The 18141-nt window shown below is 42.7% G+C and overlaps 3 protein-coding genes across 5 annotated transcripts in view; 1 reads left to right on the top strand and 2 right to left on the bottom strand.

Annotated features, from left to right (window-relative positions):
- apba2b (amyloid beta (A4) precursor protein-binding, family A, member 2b) overlaps nt 1–1493 on the bottom strand; it is an 81139-nt gene extending 79646 nt beyond the window's left edge. For all 3 annotated transcript variants that reach the window (XM_010904851.3, XM_010904854.4, XM_010904853.4), the window contains exon 1: nt 1380–1493. The gene's annotated coding sequence lies outside the window, so the exon portion shown is untranslated. The remainder of the gene's footprint in view (nt 1–1379) is intronic.
- Nucleotides 1494–3347: 1854 nt separating this feature from the next.
- mcee (methylmalonyl CoA epimerase) lies at nt 3348–4961 on the bottom strand. The gene is given in 3 exon segments (NM_001303916.1): nt 3348–4062; nt 4189–4520; nt 4798–4961. Coding segments are annotated over 3 exon segments (513 nt in total). The 5' UTR covers nt 4826–4961; the 3' UTR covers nt 3348–3909.
- Nucleotides 4962–5010: 49 nt separating this feature from the next.
- mphosph10 (M-phase phosphoprotein 10 (U3 small nucleolar ribonucleoprotein)) lies at nt 5011–17588 on the top strand. The gene is made up of 11 exons (XM_010904849.5): nt 5011–5141; nt 6436–7117; nt 7330–7475; nt 9005–9182; nt 9285–9426; nt 10773–10840; nt 11034–11171; nt 11276–11386; nt 11523–11630; nt 11798–12028; nt 17297–17588. The coding sequence occupies exons 1-11, from the start codon at nt 5056–5058 to the stop codon at nt 17444–17446; spliced, it is 2040 nt and encodes a 679-aa protein (XP_010903151.2). The 5' UTR covers nt 5011–5055; the 3' UTR covers nt 17447–17588.
- Nucleotides 17589–18141: the final 553 nt, after the last annotated feature.

Here is an 18141-nt window from a genome sequence, read left to right as displayed (position 1 = left end):
CTCTCTGGGAAGGCAAATTTCTGATTTTCTAAATTTTCCTTAAAAGAGACTAGCAAATCAATTTCCCCATTATGCCGCAACATCAGAAAGACCGGATATAAGTTAAATCAATCAAATTATTATTTATAATGACCTTTTTACATCAGCAGTTGTCACAAAGTGCTTTTACAAAACACCCAGCCTGAAACCCCAAGGAGCAAGCAACAACAGGGGGCCAAAAAAGGGGCTAAAACTTAGGAAGAAACATAGATAGGAACCAGACTCAGAGGGGTGACCAGGCCTCTTCTGGGTGCGCTGGGTGAACATTAATAAATGCATGTGGGCTGTGTCCAGACTCTATAAAACACAATCCAAGTCAGAAGCATAACCACATGGACAAGGTCAGGGACAACCCAGGGATTTCTATATAATTGACTTATATAGAAACATCTCCTTGAGTTTCTATATAACTAAATTCTGAAATAATTATAGTGAGCGTGTGGTCTGCTCCTATGTCAAACTAGAAAAAAGTGGTTTTCAACAATGAAAATCAACTCTTAGAGCATGAAAGCATCCAGCTCTCATTAGTAATCCATTCTGTTCATGATTACGTTTGATGGAGCAGCCCTGCCGTGTGTGCTCGCGCTGCAGTACAGGTGTGTGTATGTAGCCTGTTATTGCAGACATAGTGAGCATCAACTGTAAGAATATTGCTGTAAACAACATCACAACAACAATAATTTGTGGTGGGCAGATTTTGCGCACTGACAAACTTTTTTTAAGAAAAATTTACTTTTGCGCAACGGAGACGTATGCTACTCACAATGACAAGAGGTTAAAAAAGTTACTTTGCCATTTTAATTAATACACACACACCCCAATCGTCTATAACTGTCAAGACAATCTAGACAGTTAGTATTGCAATAACTAATAACTGCGTGTAAGCGAGACAGACAAAGCATATAACAATTACACCAATAACAAATAAGATCTGTATGTGTCTATTGCTATAGCTACTTACACAGTGTGCTACGATTATGACAAAAGTGGTACAGTAGATGGCCACGGAATATTTATCCATAATAGCTAACAATTCAACTCACAGTTACAGTTCTGAATAAATGTGTTGTACTTCATATTACCAGAATTTAAACAAAAAAGAGAATGTAGCTTGTAATCTCACATATTTTACTACATTAAGTGTCGAGCAGTCGAGTCAATCTATAATGGTAAATTAGCTGGAGACAAATGATGAGCGGATTGGCCGCTGCACTCTTCAAATGATGTTCTATAGAAATAATGGACCATATAGCAAAATGTTCTTTATGAAACGCAGTTTCACAAGCCATACACTGCACCTATCAGATATTCGTAAATAAATTAAGGCCACACAATCTTACCTGCTTAATTCAACGTATGTTCTTCGTTCGCTCCAGTCCCCTCCCTTTCACAATTGTGAAAGCTGATGATGCTTCCAAGACACTTGTACCGGATCACATCACATCCAGAGAAAGTGGACCAGCCCCGGAATCTGAAAAGTATAAATACCAGCGCCCCAAAATATGTATAGATGGAGACAACACTGCAGTTCTCCGGAATTCTCCAGTATACGGAGGAGTGGTGGGTACCAGAGGCGATGAGGTAAAATCACCAAGTAACGAGCAAGTGAAAATATAAATTAGAAAGGAAAAGCCCTTTGCAGTCCAAAACTCCTACTGTACATATTGATCACAAATAGTAAGCTGTGACAAATCTATTTTAAAATATCATGCATAAATTAAAACAAACCAGAATAACGTTCCGTATTTTTAAATTTTCAAATGAAATTGATGCTAGTATTGCATCATTTGATCAATACGTTTTATTTTACACGAGATAACCTGTCACATAACAGGGTGACATCTCTGTACAAAAAAAAAGAAACAACCTAAAAGAGATTTCACTGGATTGCAAATGTAGGGTATTCTGTGTAAAGCATTAATTCCTGTCCATGTGTTTGTATTATATAGCTAAATTACTTGGAAAGAGGAAGAGATTGAAGTCTGTCCTAGTATATACTGAGCAGTAAAATCCATTCATATTTGTCTGTATTGAGAAGTTAGGAAGGAATTATATGAAGGAATGTGCAGTCAGTGGAACATTTCAGGGTTAAAGATTACGTACCAAGTTTTGATGAGAAGGGATACCTATTGACAGATGGTGTTTTGTCTCGACAATGGAACATAAAAGTGGCAAATAAATCCTGAAATTAATATTTTGTTGTGTGTGACTTACAAATATTGGCATATTAACAAATAATTTAATTGTAAAACAGGCAGACCATAACCACAAATGAATTAGCCTGATCAGATACTGTTCCTATCATTCAGGTAGACAATGGTTGCATGATTACCCAGACATACTGTAAGTCTCACAACAAATTGCCTGACAGTCATTTCTACTCCAGATCCTGCTCTGATAAGGCAAAAGTGACTTTGCAATTAGAACAAATGAGTAACTTCAACTTTGGCATTTGGAAAATATTTGACAAGATGGACTTTTTAAAAAAACTTTTTCTTTAGTGTATTAAAACATATCTAGACCTCAGCCTGTTGATACAGCTGTTGCATTTTTCACAGCACATTGAACCATTAACCATGTTCAATGCTGAAATAGAAGCAGCATAAACACATCACCTGAAATCTATTTTTAAAACAGGAGCCTGACTAATGTCATTTGGAATGGCCTGAAGGCTATGAATTTATATTCATGCAGAAACTGAAAATATGTTCTTTTAGAATGCATACCCTCCAATTCCTAAAAGCATAGAGAACTACAACACTGAGGAAATCACAACACTAAAGTGAACCTAGGATAGGCTGCTTAGATGTCATTGCAATTAAGCTTAACTGCTTTTAGTACACTAAAACAACATATTCATACTCAAGACATGATTGTTTTATATTTATTATTCTATATTTAGAGCTTCCAAAGTTCCCAATGAATGAGCCATTTTGCTTTTCATAGCTGGTTTGTCATTAACTGAAGACATTACTGAACTTGAGGATGAAATTCAACATTTCAAAATACTTGTGAGACTGGGCAACTGGAAAACTAAAGTATAGATCGCTTTATCTCTCACAAAAAGAGGATTTGATGTGCATAAGGAGACAAAACAGCCTTCTGTCATCTGGCAAGGAAATTACAGTGGTTGCCAATGTATAAACTGTATGCAAATGACATGGCTGACTGTGAGAGTGAGAAATGTTGTTTCATTCTAACTGTTAATTTTTCATTATTCATTTCACTTGCTTTGGCAATATTAACAAGTTTACCGATGTAAATGAAGTCTGTTAGAATGGGAGATAAAGAGACATATTAATCGAATTAATTAATACATTTTTAATTTACACATCATACAGTGCTTACACAGTTAACAATTCATAGAATTTATTCAGAAAAAAAGAAAATAGACAGTTAAGGCAGGTATACATAAAACAAATAGTAACTTTTCAATAACTGGCCAAAGGTTTTTGATGTGGAACATATATTATATTGGGGGCTGCAGGGCAGTACACCCTAGTTGCTCCCAGATCATTGTGGTAATGTGTTCTTACTGGTAAAAGAGTACTAAAAACAAATATTGATTTTTTTATCCTTAACTCCCTAAAGGCCCAGTTTTCAACTGTGGGATAGGATTAAATATATAGAAATATCATGAATAGAACATATAAATTATTGACTTGAATGTAGAGTCCTATGATTCTATTTTTGCACATTTCTATCTATTCAACAGGTGAAATCTAGGGGGATAACCTTTGAGAACAACTAACCACTGGTGTAATATAAAAATCTACATTTACTAATGTTCTACAATTGTTGGAAAGGGGGCAATAAATGTATTTTCATACCGGCTAATTGTTAACTACTATGTTTGAGACCTTTGGGTAATCATGCTTGCTCCAGTTCCACAAGCACTCCATCACAGTCTTTTGGGTGAAGGAACATGACAGGCTTCCCATGAGCACCTATCCTTGGTTCAGCTGACAGGGTTCTTATGTTCCTAGCCTTCAGATCCACTATTGCTGCATTGATATCATCAACCTGAAATCACAACAACAAAAACACATACAATATGACTACATGAGTGAACAGATAAGAGAAGTAGAGTGGATACTGCCCATTCATGGTAGCTTAAAATCACATTCAGCACAGTAAAGGCTGACTCACCTCAATGCAGATATGGTGCATCCCACCAGATTTGTTCTTCTGTAGGAAGCCTGCTATGGGGCTCTTCTCACCAAGTGGGTGCAGCAGTTCCAGCTTGGTGTTACCAAGCTCCACAAAGACAGTGTAGACGCCGTGCTCAGGAAGAGGAACTTTGTTGCTGACCTGAGCCCCAAGCACATCTCTGTAAAGAGCTGTTGCTTTTTCCATGTCTGGTACAGCTATAGCAATGTGATTCAGCCTTCCCAGCTTCCAGACCGATCCTGGAATACTTTTGCAGTGGGATGGCGAGGTTGAAAGAGTCCTTAGCATAGGACTAATATACTTCGAAAGAACTGTACCAAAGAAATGGAGAGTTCAGTATTAAATCAACAAGCACATTTTCCGGACCGCGGATTTGATTGTATAAACTGCATGGTTAAATACATCAGTTAAGGCTGTGTAAGTAACTAAACTGGCTATGTTAGACATTTTAAATTAGACGTGTAGCGATTCTCATAAAACATAAAGAAGGTCTGTGACATGTATAAACTAATGTTAGCATGGTGCCTAGCTAAAACAACAGTAACTACGCTTGGTAGCTAGTTTCAGTACAGTACTGTAGTTACTTACGTGCAACCTTTAACAAGGACGCCGACATATTTCTTCGAAGGTTTATAAAATGGATAGCGAATCGCGTTGAATGCCGAGAAAATGGGATAGAGTAGATGTATAATAATTTTTGAAAAACTGCTAACTGACGGATTTTAGTGTTGTGTTTCAATCTAGATAACCCTAACCGGAACTTTAATTCGGATCGTCAACGGAGAATGTTTCAAGGGACGCATATTTTATTGTTACACGAATGTTCCCATGTGAGGAGGGAAAACGATGGCTTCTGGGGATGTAGGTAACACGTTGGAGAGTTGTTTAAAGCTGCTGAGCATCAACACTGCACACCCAGAAAACTTTTTGAAGTAAGTGCAACATATGTATTATATTAAAATTATTAACCAATATTGAATTAACCTGTTACACTTTGCTACGGGCGATCAGGTAAGCATTTCTTAGTCAAGCATTCGTCTGTTTGGTTAGCTAGCTAGCTAGCTGGAACGTAATCCCTGATTCTTATAGATAGCAAAGCATATGTTGTACAACGTATTTATGTTCTCCAGTTACCCTTGATTCGTTGACGTAATGTTGGTAGTTACTGGTACGAAACGTCGCTCTCTAACTAGATTTCATAAACATTCGTTTGGCTTACACATACAGCGTCTTTTCAAAATGAGATGCCGTCATCATATTGGTATGTGTTAAACCTGTTTAACTTTAATCATATGCTCCAGTTTTAGTCAAGCCATCTACACATACAATTTGATGCATACAAATCTACTGTATACACTACAACTGAATGCACTGTTCTATGGAATCAAAAGCAATGAGCTGTATGTGGTTTGAGGCATATGCGATGTGGCCAGGGTATATTTTCCGCAAACCATAACATTTTTCAACTGAGAGACGTTTCAACAAAGAACATTCACTCCAAATGCTGTTGTGGATCAATGAGTGGTTACAATACTTGAAGGCATCGGCTTTTAGTACAGCTGTGCCATTACGGCCAAGTGGGATACCGACAGTGACTTGAAGTATAGGGGCACTAGTTGGCTCGGCGCCACCCGGTGTGGACAGGGCTGCTATGACTCTCAGGAGTCGGTGACTACCTAGTTCAGATTCACATTTTGAACCCAACTTTTGATAAAGATTGGAAACTTGGTCTGGTTTGGTCTTAACCATATGAGTATGTGGTAACACATCATCCCAAGACTGAAAACCCTATCAGAGGCCCTCAAAAGAAAGATTATTGATGCCCATGAGTAGGGATGCACTGATACCAATTTTTTATTGTTGATACCAACTTCATGGACTGAACTTTGAGTATCTGCCATTTTCATTTTGACAATTTTCATGTTTACGTGCATACTCCACGGTAAAGTAAGGCATATGTGGAAGTTTTATATCCATGTAGAATAGGAAAGTGGATATGTATTGGACGATTAAGCCCCTGCAGTGTAAAGGAGGCATGTGACAAACTGAGTTTTCTTTAAAGTTTATGCTGCCATTTTCTTATCGTTATTTGATTAATAAAATTCGATATGAACAGTCACATGTTTTGGTTTTAAACTGCAACTAGCCATTGTAATAGCGGTGCTATTTGAAAATTACTGTTAACATTTTCATTTGTATTCTTTTTATTCTTCTTTATACTTGAAGTCTTCAGGATGGAGTGGCAGCGGAATTTACTTCCCTCACAAAGCTCCTGTATGACTTTCAAAAAGCCCATGAGCCCGAAGACTCAAAGGGAAGCCCTCTGGATCAACTTATGGTTGAGAACTTTGACGAGGAACAGATATGGCAAGAACTAGAGCTCCAAAATTCTGCAGTGCTGAAACTCTTCCAGGTAGCAGTGAGTCAAGCTGCCTTGGATACAACTCTGAGTATCCTGCATGATGAAGTGCCTGCTGATGAAGGTACAGATAAAGAGGACAATCAAGATGATGATGATGATGATGATGAGACAAGTGACGGTGGCACGGAAGATGAAAAAGAAGACAGAGAACGCCTGCTTAAGACTGCTATGGGTGCTGTGGGTGGGATTAACTCAGATGAGGACTCTGATGTAGATTTTGATGTAGATGCATTCGAAAAACTAGCTAAAGAGAAGAAACGCTCTTCGCTAAGAGAGTCCAAACCATTGGGTCCTTCATCAGAGGTTGATGACAGGTTCTTCAAGCTCTCCGAGATGGAGTCTTTTCTGGATGATATGGATAAAAAGGAGGGGAAGGAGAGAGATGAAGATGAAGATGATGAAGTAGATTTCTTCCAGGACATGCCATCTGAAGATGATGATGTAGACCTCTTTGGTGAAAAGGTTTCCTCCAAAAAAGCAAGCAAAGTATGTATTTCAATTCTTATTTAAAGTCACAAAAATTTACATCTGTTGTTAGGCTGCAGTGAATGTCACCATTTTGTGGCTGTGTATTAAAGACAACACGGCATATACCTATTGTTCAAATACATGAAAATAAAATGTTGCTAGAGTTTCTGGTTATTTTTGTTGTCAAACACACTGATTAAATGTATTTTCTTGTACTGTAATGTCTGTAGCTGAAAAGTTCCAGGAATCTGAAGTACAAAGACTTCTTTGATGCTGTAGACGACCAACCTGCAGAAACAGCTGACCAATCAGAAGCTGAGGATGAGGATGCGAGTATGGATGGGATGCAGGAAGAAGAGGAAGATGATGAAAATGAGTAAGTGTGGGATGCTTGTGTCTCATACATTACATGGTTGGTATTGCATAGGGAATGTGCAAGGGATATTATGAATATAGGCCAATAATTAAAGTGACATGTGAAAACAAGCCTATGAGACCATGAGATTTAGATTTCAATCTCATGGTCTATGAGATTTCTCAGAAGGTCAAATTGTGCCAATCAGGTTGGTGTTATTGTACAGTAATTGTAGGCCTACACATTAAAAAAACTAAAAAAAAAAAAAAAAACACCATAGCCCATCTCTTGGAAACATAGCATGAAAGTGTCCCTTTAGTCTTCTTCAGAGTCATCATTTTCCTCGTCAGACGTCTCCTTCTCATCTTCAAATTTGGTCTTTCTCTTCCTGGCTCCTCTTTCCATGAAATCTGGCCCCCTTGTTTCGACGCTGTCCTGATGCCACAGCTGTATGGCTGACTCGAGATCAAAAGTAATTAGAATGAGAACTGTGACTTTGATAACATTAACATGGATTACAAATATGTAATTCACCTTATCCATTGAACGGTGAGTTATACTGCACTATTTCCTTGTGGCTGCTAAAACTCATTAGCTATCTAGCTATGACAAAACACAACTTCAGGTTAGTAATTCATTTAATGCACATCCAAACGTAGTCCTGACAAGGTCTGCCCTCCTTGCCGGTAGCATTGGCGTTTTTGAAGAGAATTCTCATTTTGTCCAGAAACAAGAGCCCAGTTTCCCTCCAGGAAGGATGATGTAGCCTGGTTTTGTCTGCTGCTCCCATGTTCTGGAATAGTCTCCCATCCCACGTTAAGTCCCGTTCCACCATTTACCATGTTAAATCACATTTAAAGACCCACCTTTTTTCTCTTGCTTTTAGTTCAGTCTAAGGTTGTCCCTGGGTTTTGGTTAAATCCACTCTACTTATTTCTACATCCTCATACTGTGTTTTAATCTGTTTATTCCATTTCACTTTTTCACTAACTGTCATTTTAGTTGTCTTAAGTGTTTTAGTCTTGTCCTCTATGTATTATACATACTATTGTATTTTATTCTGTATTGTTGCCTTTTATGTATTATCCCTTTACTCGTGTATACAGACCCGGCAGCACCGAGGGCATTGCCCCCCAGCGAGAATGCTTTCCCCCAAAATATTGTTTGGGTAATATTCTTCCTAATACTGTTAATTCCTAATTACTGTTGGGAATGTAGGCTAGCTCTTGCCTTTATCTGCAAATGCGATCGAAGATGTGCTTTACATCACTAAGCTCCAAAGAAAGTGTAACTTCTGAAGTTACTGAAAGCTTTCGAATTTGATCGACAGCTGTGTATTTGGTAGTATACAGCTTTCACCAGAAGCAGTCCAATCCGTGATAAGTGATGTTTTAAGGAGTGACAAAAAAAAAAGACAATCCACTCGCCACTCTGGCTGGTATACAAGGCTAAGTGAGAAAGTACTGTGAGAAAGTACCCACATTTGGCTGGTGGCTGGTGCTAATTTCCCACCCTGCTTTCATATATTAAGTGTTCTGTTGCCATTTCAGGGACTTCCGTGAGGATGAAGATAGCAGACAAGCAAAGGAGGCTTTTAAACATGTGACCTTTAACCTCCCTGGAGAAAGTAATGACAGTGAGGGAGAAAACATGACAGTCTTTCGGCGAAAGTCCCAAACTGCTACAGAACCTGAATCCAAATCATCCTTTGAGAAACGACAAGAAAGGGTATCCAATGGCAGTTTCCAGCTTTTGTCCTCATCTTGACTCATTTCATCTGCAGTGTATATGTAGCAAACTAATAAAAGGGTGAAATCTAACTATTCACAGATGGCTGAAAAGATCCAGGATTTGGAGAAGGCTGCAATGGGAGAGAAGCCATGGCAACTGACAGGAGAGGTGTCAGCCCAGACTCGCCCAGAGAACAGCCTTCTGGAGGTGGATGTGGTATTTGACTCGGCTTCCAGGATGGGTGTGTGTCACATGATTGTCATTCTGTTCAGTTTTGCTGTCGGCCTCATTGGAGTTTAGTATTAATGCCCTGCACCTGTATAAATCAATTTTTGACCTGAAAGACGATGGCCAGCATTTCCCCATGATTAATGTTTCTGTCAATAACGCATAATTTTTATCAAAGTATGATGTTTGTCCTTGAAGTGGCAGCTTTGAAAATGTCACCTTACATTTTTTTTCAAGGAAGATGCAATCTTGTTTTCTAGTATTATTTCAGCATCCCCCCCAGGGCAAGGTTTTTATTGAAATGTTACCCATCTATCAGCAAAGCAATGTTTATTCATCAAAAACACCAGCAGTGAAGATTCAACTGACAGCCATACAACTTTTCATCGTAGCCTCCACATAGGAATGGAGCAAATTGAAATATGGGGGTTGATTAGCATTTTTCACTGTCACACATTTACCGACAAATTATCATAACGTATCTTTGCTAGTCTGGATTAAAAATATACATATGTCTATTTTATACATTGTAAAACCGTATGATTTGCATTACAGAAGATTAATGATGTTGAAAGTTAAAGTAACAGGCTATTAAATGTTTTTATTCCTGGTCAATGTTGAAAAGAGAACAGGGTTTTCTTTTTACTATTCCGTTGGTCCTGAAGACATCACTTGGTTGAGCAAACTGCAGCATGCATAAATAATAGGCTTCAATACAGGCAGTCCTTATTAGCAGAGCATGAGCTTTATATTTATGTGGTGTATTACCAGCGACAATTTTGACAATGAACTGGTCTGGAGATAGGCCACTGGCATTGAGACAGTAAACTAAATAGTATCTGCTTAAAAAAAAAAAATCTGTAATGGTGAAGTATATGTTGACCTTGAGCAAGGCATTTAACCCTAATGGCTCCTGTGAGTCTCTGCAGAAGTGTCTGTTAAATTGGTATAATGTATTTTTTTTGGGCGAATGTCTGAGTGCAGTCCATAATTTGATGGCAACTGGAATCCTACAGTTTTGTTTTAAATATTTTTAATAAACGCACAGGACAGAAACAAAAATGAGCCTACACTGTCTCACCGGAATTCTCAAAAGGCAAAAAATGAATGAAAAAACAACCAAGAGAGAAAATATTACAGGAAATGTTGGGTTTTATTTATCCCACTTTAACATTCCCATCCATTTTCTAGAATATGTATTGGCCACATCCCTGAGTCTTCAGGGGTGTAACCTAAATGTCCATTCTAGGACAGGAATTCTGTCGAAATGGGTGTCAAAATAGCCTGCCAGCGGATTCATTTAATGAGCCTGTGTGTCATGTGGTTTGTTCATTGCTGTGTGGGTTTTTTATTCCTTAGCCCCTGTTGTAACAGAGGAAACCACATTGCAACTGGAGGACATCATCAAGCAAAGGATTAAAGACCAGGTCAGTGTTTCCAGGATGTCGACTCCATCTTTACAGCAAACAACCTTCCAGCCGATTTGAAATGTCGGTCGTTAGCGTTTTATTCTGAGTAACTAGCTGGAACAAGTCGAGGTCTGTCCTATTTTTAGTTCAGATTGAACTGCGTTGGGCCTTTTCTATTCAGACTCTGACTTGTGTTTTGGTTTCCTTTGAGGTGTGGGATGACGTGGTGCGCAAGGAGAAGCCTAAGGAAGAGGTGTTTGAATACAAGAAGCGCTTGACTCTGGACCATGAGAAGAGCAAGCTAAGCCTTGCAGAGGTTTATGAACAGGAATACCTGAAGCAAAATCAGGTAGTTCATCCATTACATTTCAATGTGGACATATTGGCTTTTCTCTCCATGGCATTTTCTCAATTGTCAGGTTAATCGTTTTGATGTATTTAAATTTATTTCAGCAAAAGGCAGAGGAGGAAGAAAACCCAGCTCATGTAGAAATTCAGAAGCTCATGGATTCGCTATTCCTTAAACTAGACGCTCTCTCTAATTTCCACTTCACGCCAAGACCGGTGCGTTTTCCTGTCCATGTCCTTGTCTGTAGTTAGACAGTTAAATCAAGTGCTTAATCAGTGTGACACACACACACTTATGCAAATGTAGAAATGCTATTAGTACCCAATTCATGTTTCTCTTTGTGTCCTATAGCCTGTTCCTGAAGTGAAGGTTGTCTCCAACCTGCCTTCTATTGCCATGGAGGAGGTGGCTCCAGTCAGTGTTAGTAATGCTACTCTGTTGGCTCCAGAGGAAGTCAAGGTTTGTCATGACCCCTCCTCTAATGTCTCCTTATCTCAAACCATGTTCTCAATACAGAGTGCCCTGTCGCATGCGTAAGCATTCTGGGGTTTAAGAAAACCAGTGAACTACTGTGTTATACTTCAGTAGATGCTTCTATGGTAACACCATTTCCTTTCCAATTGTAGGAGAAGAACAAGGCTGGTGACCTTCTGGGTGACTCTGAAAAGACTGCCACAGACAAAAAACGAGAGAGGCGCAAGAAAAAGAGAGTGAAGCGCATCAAGATCCATGAGAAGGAGATGAGGCAAAAATTGAAGGAGGCGAACAGAACTGGAGAGAATAAGAAACTATCAAAGGCGGAAGTGGCAGAAAACCTCAAGAAACTCACAAAGGGAGGCAAAGCAACATTAATGAAGGTCAGTTTATTCTTCATGACAACAGGTTTTATTAAAATAATTAATACATTTCCTAATGTTTTTAAATTAAGGCTTATCGCCCTTTGTATGTATATGTAGTGAGTAAAGACTAATCGGGCCATTGTGTGCATCACACATTTTGATTATGTACTACAATAGGGGTTGGTAGGCTAGCCCAGTGGTTACCAGTGTTGAGCCAGTAAACAAAGGGTCATAGGTTCTAAATCCCTGAGCCAACAAGGTGTCTCCCTGCATCTGTGTCACAAACCATTTGAGAAAATATCTGGTCAATATCTACAGTGGCCAGTAGATTTCTGACATACATGTATGACACTGTGATCTATGAACAAACAGTACATGACACAGAGCATGTCAGTATTCTGGAATTAAAAAAGTTCACCTAAATATATACCAAAATCCTAAAACGCATCTTTCATATACACTCACCTAAAGGATTTTTAGGAACACCTGTTCAATTTCTCATTAATGCAATTATCTAATCAACCAATCACATGGCAGTTGATTCAATGCATTTAGGGGTGTGGTCCTGGTCAAGACAATCTCCTGAACTCCAAACTGAATGTCAGAATGGCAAAGAAAGGTGATTTAAGCAATTTTGAGCGTGGCATGGTTGTTGGTGCCAGACGGGCTGGTCTGAGTATTTCACAATCTGCTCAGTTACTGGTATTTTTACGCACAACCATTTCTAGGGTTTACAAAGAATGGTGTGAAAGGGTCCAAGAACTGCCACCTTAACGTGGTGGAGGGGTTTGAGTACCCGAGTGACCCTAGGAGCTATGTTGTCTGGGGCTATATGCCCCTGGTAGGGTCTCCCAAGGCAAACAGGTCTTAGGCGACGGGTCAGACTAAGAGCGGTTCAAAACCCCCTTAATGAAGAAAAACATTTTGAGTACCGTGACGTCGCCCGGTATGGCGCAGCCGGGGCCCCACCCTGGAGCCAGGCCCGGGGTTGGGGCTCGTATGCGAGCGCCTGGTGGCCGGGCCTTCCCCCATGGGGCCCGGCCGGGCTCAGCCCGAACGGGCGACGTGGGGCCGCCCTCCCGTGGGCTCACCACCCACAGGAGGGACCATAAGGGGCCGGTGCGAAGAGGATCGGGCGGCAGTCGAAGGCAGGGGCCTAGACAACCCGATCTCTGGACACGGAAACTGGCTCTAGGGACGTGGAATGTCACCTCGCTGGCGGGGAAGGAGCCTGAGTTGGTGCGTGAGGTTGAGAGGTTCCGATTAGAGGTAATCGGGATCACCTCTACACACGGCTTGGGCTCTGGAACCACACTCCTTGAGAGAGGATGGACTCTTCACCACTCTGGAGTTGCCCATGGTGAGAGGCGGCGGGCTGGTGTGGGTTTGCTCATAGCTCCCCAGCTCTGCCGCCATGTGTTGGAGTTTACCCCGGTGAACGAGAGGGTCGTTTCCCTGCGCCTACGGGTCGGGGATAGGTCTCTCACTGTTGTTTGTGCCTACGGGCCGAACGGCAGTGCAGAGTACCCGACCTTCTTGGAGTCTCTGGGAGGGGTGCTGGAAAGTGCTCCGACTGGGGACTCTATTGTTCTACTGGGGGACTTCAACGCCCACGTGGGCAACGACAGTGACACCTGGAGGGGCGTGATTGGGAGGAACGGCCCCCCGGATCTGAACCCGAGTGGTGTTCAATTATTGGACTTCTGTGCTAGTCACAGTTTGTCCATAACGAACACCATGTTCAAGCATAAGGGTGTCCATCAGTGCACGTGGCACCAGGACACCCTAGGCCGCAGGTCGATGATCGACTTTGTTGTCGTCTCATCTGACCTGCGGCCGTATGTCTTGGACACTCGGGTGAAGAGAGGGGCGGAGCTGTCAACTGATCACCACCTGGTGGTGAGTTGGATCCGATGGCGGGGGAGGAAGCTGGACAGACTCGGCAGGCCCAAGCGTACTGTAAGGGTCTGCTGGGAACGTCTGGCCGAGTCTCCTGTCAGAGAGATCTTTAACTCCCACCTCCGGCAGAGTTTCGACTGGATCCCGAGGGAGGTTGGAGATATTGAGTCCGAGTGGACCATGTTCTCCACCGCCATTGTTGAAGCGGCCGCTCGGAGCTGTGGCCGTAAGGTCTCCGGTGCCTGTCGAGGCGGCAATCCCCGAACCCGGTGGTGGACACCGGAAGTAAGGGATGCCGTCAAGCTGAAGAAGGAGTCCTATCAGGCCTGGTTGGCTTGTGGGACTCCTGAGGCAGCTGACGGGTACCGACAGGCCAAGCGGGCTGCAGCCCGGGTGGTTGTGGAGGCAAAAACTCGGGCCTGGGAGGAGTTCGGTGAGGCCATGGAGAAGGACTATCGGCTGGCCTCGAAGAGATTCTGGCAAACCATCCGGCGCCTCAGGAGAGGGAAACAGTGCCCTACCAACGCTGTTTACAGTAGAGGTGGGCAGCTGTTGACCTCAACTGAGGATGTCGTCGGGCGGTGGAAGGAGTACTTCGAGGATCTCCTCAATCCCGCTGACACGTCTTCCATTGAGGAAGCAGAGGATGAGGGCTCAGAGGTGGACTCGTCCATCACCCGGGCTGAAGTCACAGAGGTGGTCAAGAAACTCCTCGGTGGCAAGGCACCGGGGGTGGATGAGATCCGCCCTGAGTACCTCAAGTCTCTGGATGTTGTGGGGCTGTCTTGGTTGACACGCCTGTGCAACATCGCGTGGCGGTCGGGGACAGTGCCTCTGGGATGGCAGACCGGGGTGGTGGTCCCTCTTTTTAAGAAGGGGGACCGGAGGGTGTGTTCCAACTATAGGGGGATCACACTTCTCAGCCTCCCCGGGAAAGTCTATGCCAGGGTTCTGGAGAGGAGAATACGGCCGATAGTAGAACCTCGGATTCAGGAGGAACAGTGTGGTTTTCGTCCGGGCCGTGGAACACTGGACCAGCTCTATACCCTCTACGGGGTGTTGGAGGGTTCATGGGAGTTTGCCCAACCAATCCACATGTGTTTTGTGGATTTGGAGAAAGCATTCGACTGTGTCCCTCGCGGCATCTTGTGGAGGGTGCTTGGGGAATATGGGGTCCTGGGTCCTTTGCTAAGGGCTGTCAGGTCCCTGTACAACCGAAGCAGGAGCTTGGTCCGCATTGCCGGCAGTAAGTCAGACTTGTTCCCAGTGCATGTTGGACTCCGGCAGGGCTGCCCTTTGTCACCGGTTCTGTTCGTAATTTTTATGGACAGAATTTCTAGGCGCAGCCAGGGGCCGGAGGGTGTCAGGTTTGGGGACCACACAATTTCGTCTCTGCTCTTTGCAGATGATGTTGTTGTGTTGGCCCCTTCTAACCAGGACCTTCAGCATGCACTGGGACGGTTTGCAGCCGAGTGTGAAGCGGTGGGGATGAAAATCAGTACCTCCATATCCGAGGCCATGGTCCTCAGTCGGAAAAGGGTGGCTTGCCCACTTCAGGTTGGTGGAGAGTGCCTGCCTCAAGTGGAGGAGTTTAAGTATCTAGGGGTCTTGTTCACGAGTGAGGGAAGGATGGAACGGGAGATTGACAGACGGATCGGTGCAGCTTCTGCAGTAATGCAGTCGATGTATCGGTCTGTTGTGGTGAAGAAAGAGCTGAGCCGCAAGGCGAAGCTCTCGATTTACCAGTCAATCTACGTTCCTACTCTCACCTATGGTCATGAGCTTTGGGTCATGACCGAAAGGACAAGATCCCGGATACAGGCGGCCGAAATGAGCTTTCCCCGCAGGGTGGCCGGGCGATCCCTTAGAGATAGGGTGAGAAGCTCGCTCACCCGGGAGGAGCTCAGAGTAGAGCCGCTGCTCCTCCACATCGAGAGGGGTCAGCTGAGGTGGCTTGGGCATCTTTTTCGGATGCCTCCGGAACGCCTTCCTGGGAAGGTGTTCCGGTCCCGTCCCACCGGGAAGAGACCCCGGGGAAGACCTAGGACACGCTGGAGGGACTATGTCTCCCGGCTGGCCTGGGAACGCCTCGGTGTCCCCCCGGAAGAGCTAGAGGAAGTGTCTGGGGAGAGGGAAGTCTGGGCATCCCTGCTTAGACTGCTGCCCCCGCGACCCGGCCCCGGTTAAGCGGAAGAAGATGGATGGATGGATGGTGTGAAAGGGGAAAAACATGTTGCCTGGTCTGATGAGTCTCCATTTCTGTTGAGACATTCAGATGGTAGAGTCAGAATTTGGCGTAAACAGAATGAGAACATGGATCCATCATGCCTTGTTACCACTGTGCAGGCTGGTGGTGGTGGTGTAATGGTGTGGGGGAGTTTTCTTGGCACACTTTAGGCCCCTTAGTGCCAATTGGGCATCATTTAAATGCCATGGCCTACCTCAGCATTGTTTCTGACCATGTCCATCCCTTTATGACCACCATGTACCCATCCTCTGATGGCTACTTCCAGCAGGATAATGTCACAAAGCTCGAATCATTTCAAATTGGTTTCTTGAACATGTCAATGAGTTCACTGTACTGAAATGGCCCCCACAGTCACCAGATCTCAACCCAATAGAGCATCTTTGGGATGTGGTGGACCGGGAGCTTCATGCCCTGGATGTGCATCTCACAAATCTCCATTAACTGCAAGATGCTATCCCATCAATATGGGCCCACATTTCTAAAGAATGCTTTCAGCACCTTGTTGAATCCATGCCACGTAGAATTAAGGCAGTTCTGAAGTCGAAGGGAGGTCAAACACAGTATTAGTATGGTGTTCCTAAGTGTGTGTGTGTGTGTGTGTGTGTGTGTGTGTGTGTGTGTGTGTGTGTGTGTGTGTGTGTGTGTGTGTGTGTGTGTGTGTGTGTGTGTGTGTGTGTGTGTGTGTGTGTGTGTGTGTGTGTGTGTGTGTGTGTGTGTGTGTGTGTGTGTGTGTGTGTGTGTGTGTGTGTGTGTGTGTGTGTGTGTGTGTGTGAGATGCATTTTAGGATTTTGGACTATTGGTTGTGAGTGGCACTGTACGGCCAAAAAGGGTCCCCCTTTCTGATGATGAATTTCATGTTTGTGCCCAATGTCATCAAAACCATTAACTTTCAAACTTGTAATTTCATGCTAACTGAGAGATGATAGCGATTAGACTTAAAGATTATTCACATATAAACAACATATTACTCATCCAGCCAAAGATAGATTCAAAACATTATTTTGCCCCAGACTGAATATTTAAACTTTACAAATGTATGAAAATTGCATGTTTGGGTTTTAGTGTTTTGTCTAAATAAACCAGTTATTAATGATATACATAGATGTTGATAATGCTTTTTTTTTGTGCTCAACTCCAGGATGAAGGGAAAGACAAAGCTCTTCGCTCCTCCTCTGCCTTCTTCTCCCAACTGCAAGACCAAGTAAAAAGCCAGATCAAAGGGGCTGTGGACCCGGGCTCCAAGAAGAAGAAACACAAGGAAGTCTCAGTCAGCAAACTCAAGTTGTAACGTGTATTATGAGGATTGTGTTCTGATTATGCATATTTCTTTGTACAGATTTTATAAGAGGATGCTGCAATATAGGTTGTCCAGTGGTTAACCACTGCGCTTGCAACTTTGTAATAGGCAATAAAGAGTCTTGCTGAAGGTATTCAGTCTTTGTGAATTATTAATTTTACACTTTCAATTTCTTCAGATATGGTTCATTTGATGGAAGATTATTGCTCAAGTTTCACACTACTATTGGCAACTCCCTTATGTTGCATGAGTTTTCAGAGGACTTTGCTGATCAAAACATTTGAACTGAGGGGTTTAGTTTAAAACATTTGAGCTTAGGGGGTTTAGAGCTCTGCTATGTGCAGCTTTACTTTGGTTTTCCTTAGCTTTTTGAAAATATATTTTTTTGACATTTTGTGTGGGTTTTGATAGAAGAGAAATGGGGTGTAGTTTGTGTGCTCAAAAAGCAGTGGCAAAGAATCAAACCCATGCTACAATGTTATACACAAGTATATTGGATACAAATTCTCATTTGCAACAATGGATGTTACTATAGACAGTCCTGTGGCTTACCAAAACGAGTGACCCAACCAACCAAGTGTGGTATGATGGCCGGGGCCAGATGTGTCGGATCCTCTAGAGTGTTTCCCTCACTGCCTTGTAGGATTACAGAGAGTGCTTTGAATGAAAACAAAAAGTAAACAGGA

Source organism: Esox lucius, chromosome 2, assembly GCF_011004845.1.
Source record: "Esox lucius isolate fEsoLuc1 chromosome 2, fEsoLuc1.pri, whole genome shotgun sequence".
Taxonomy (NCBI): Eukaryota; Metazoa; Chordata; class Actinopteri; order Esociformes; family Esocidae; genus Esox; species Esox lucius.
Note: the sequence above shows the minus strand (reverse complement) of the source record. Positions and strands in the feature narration are given on the sequence as shown.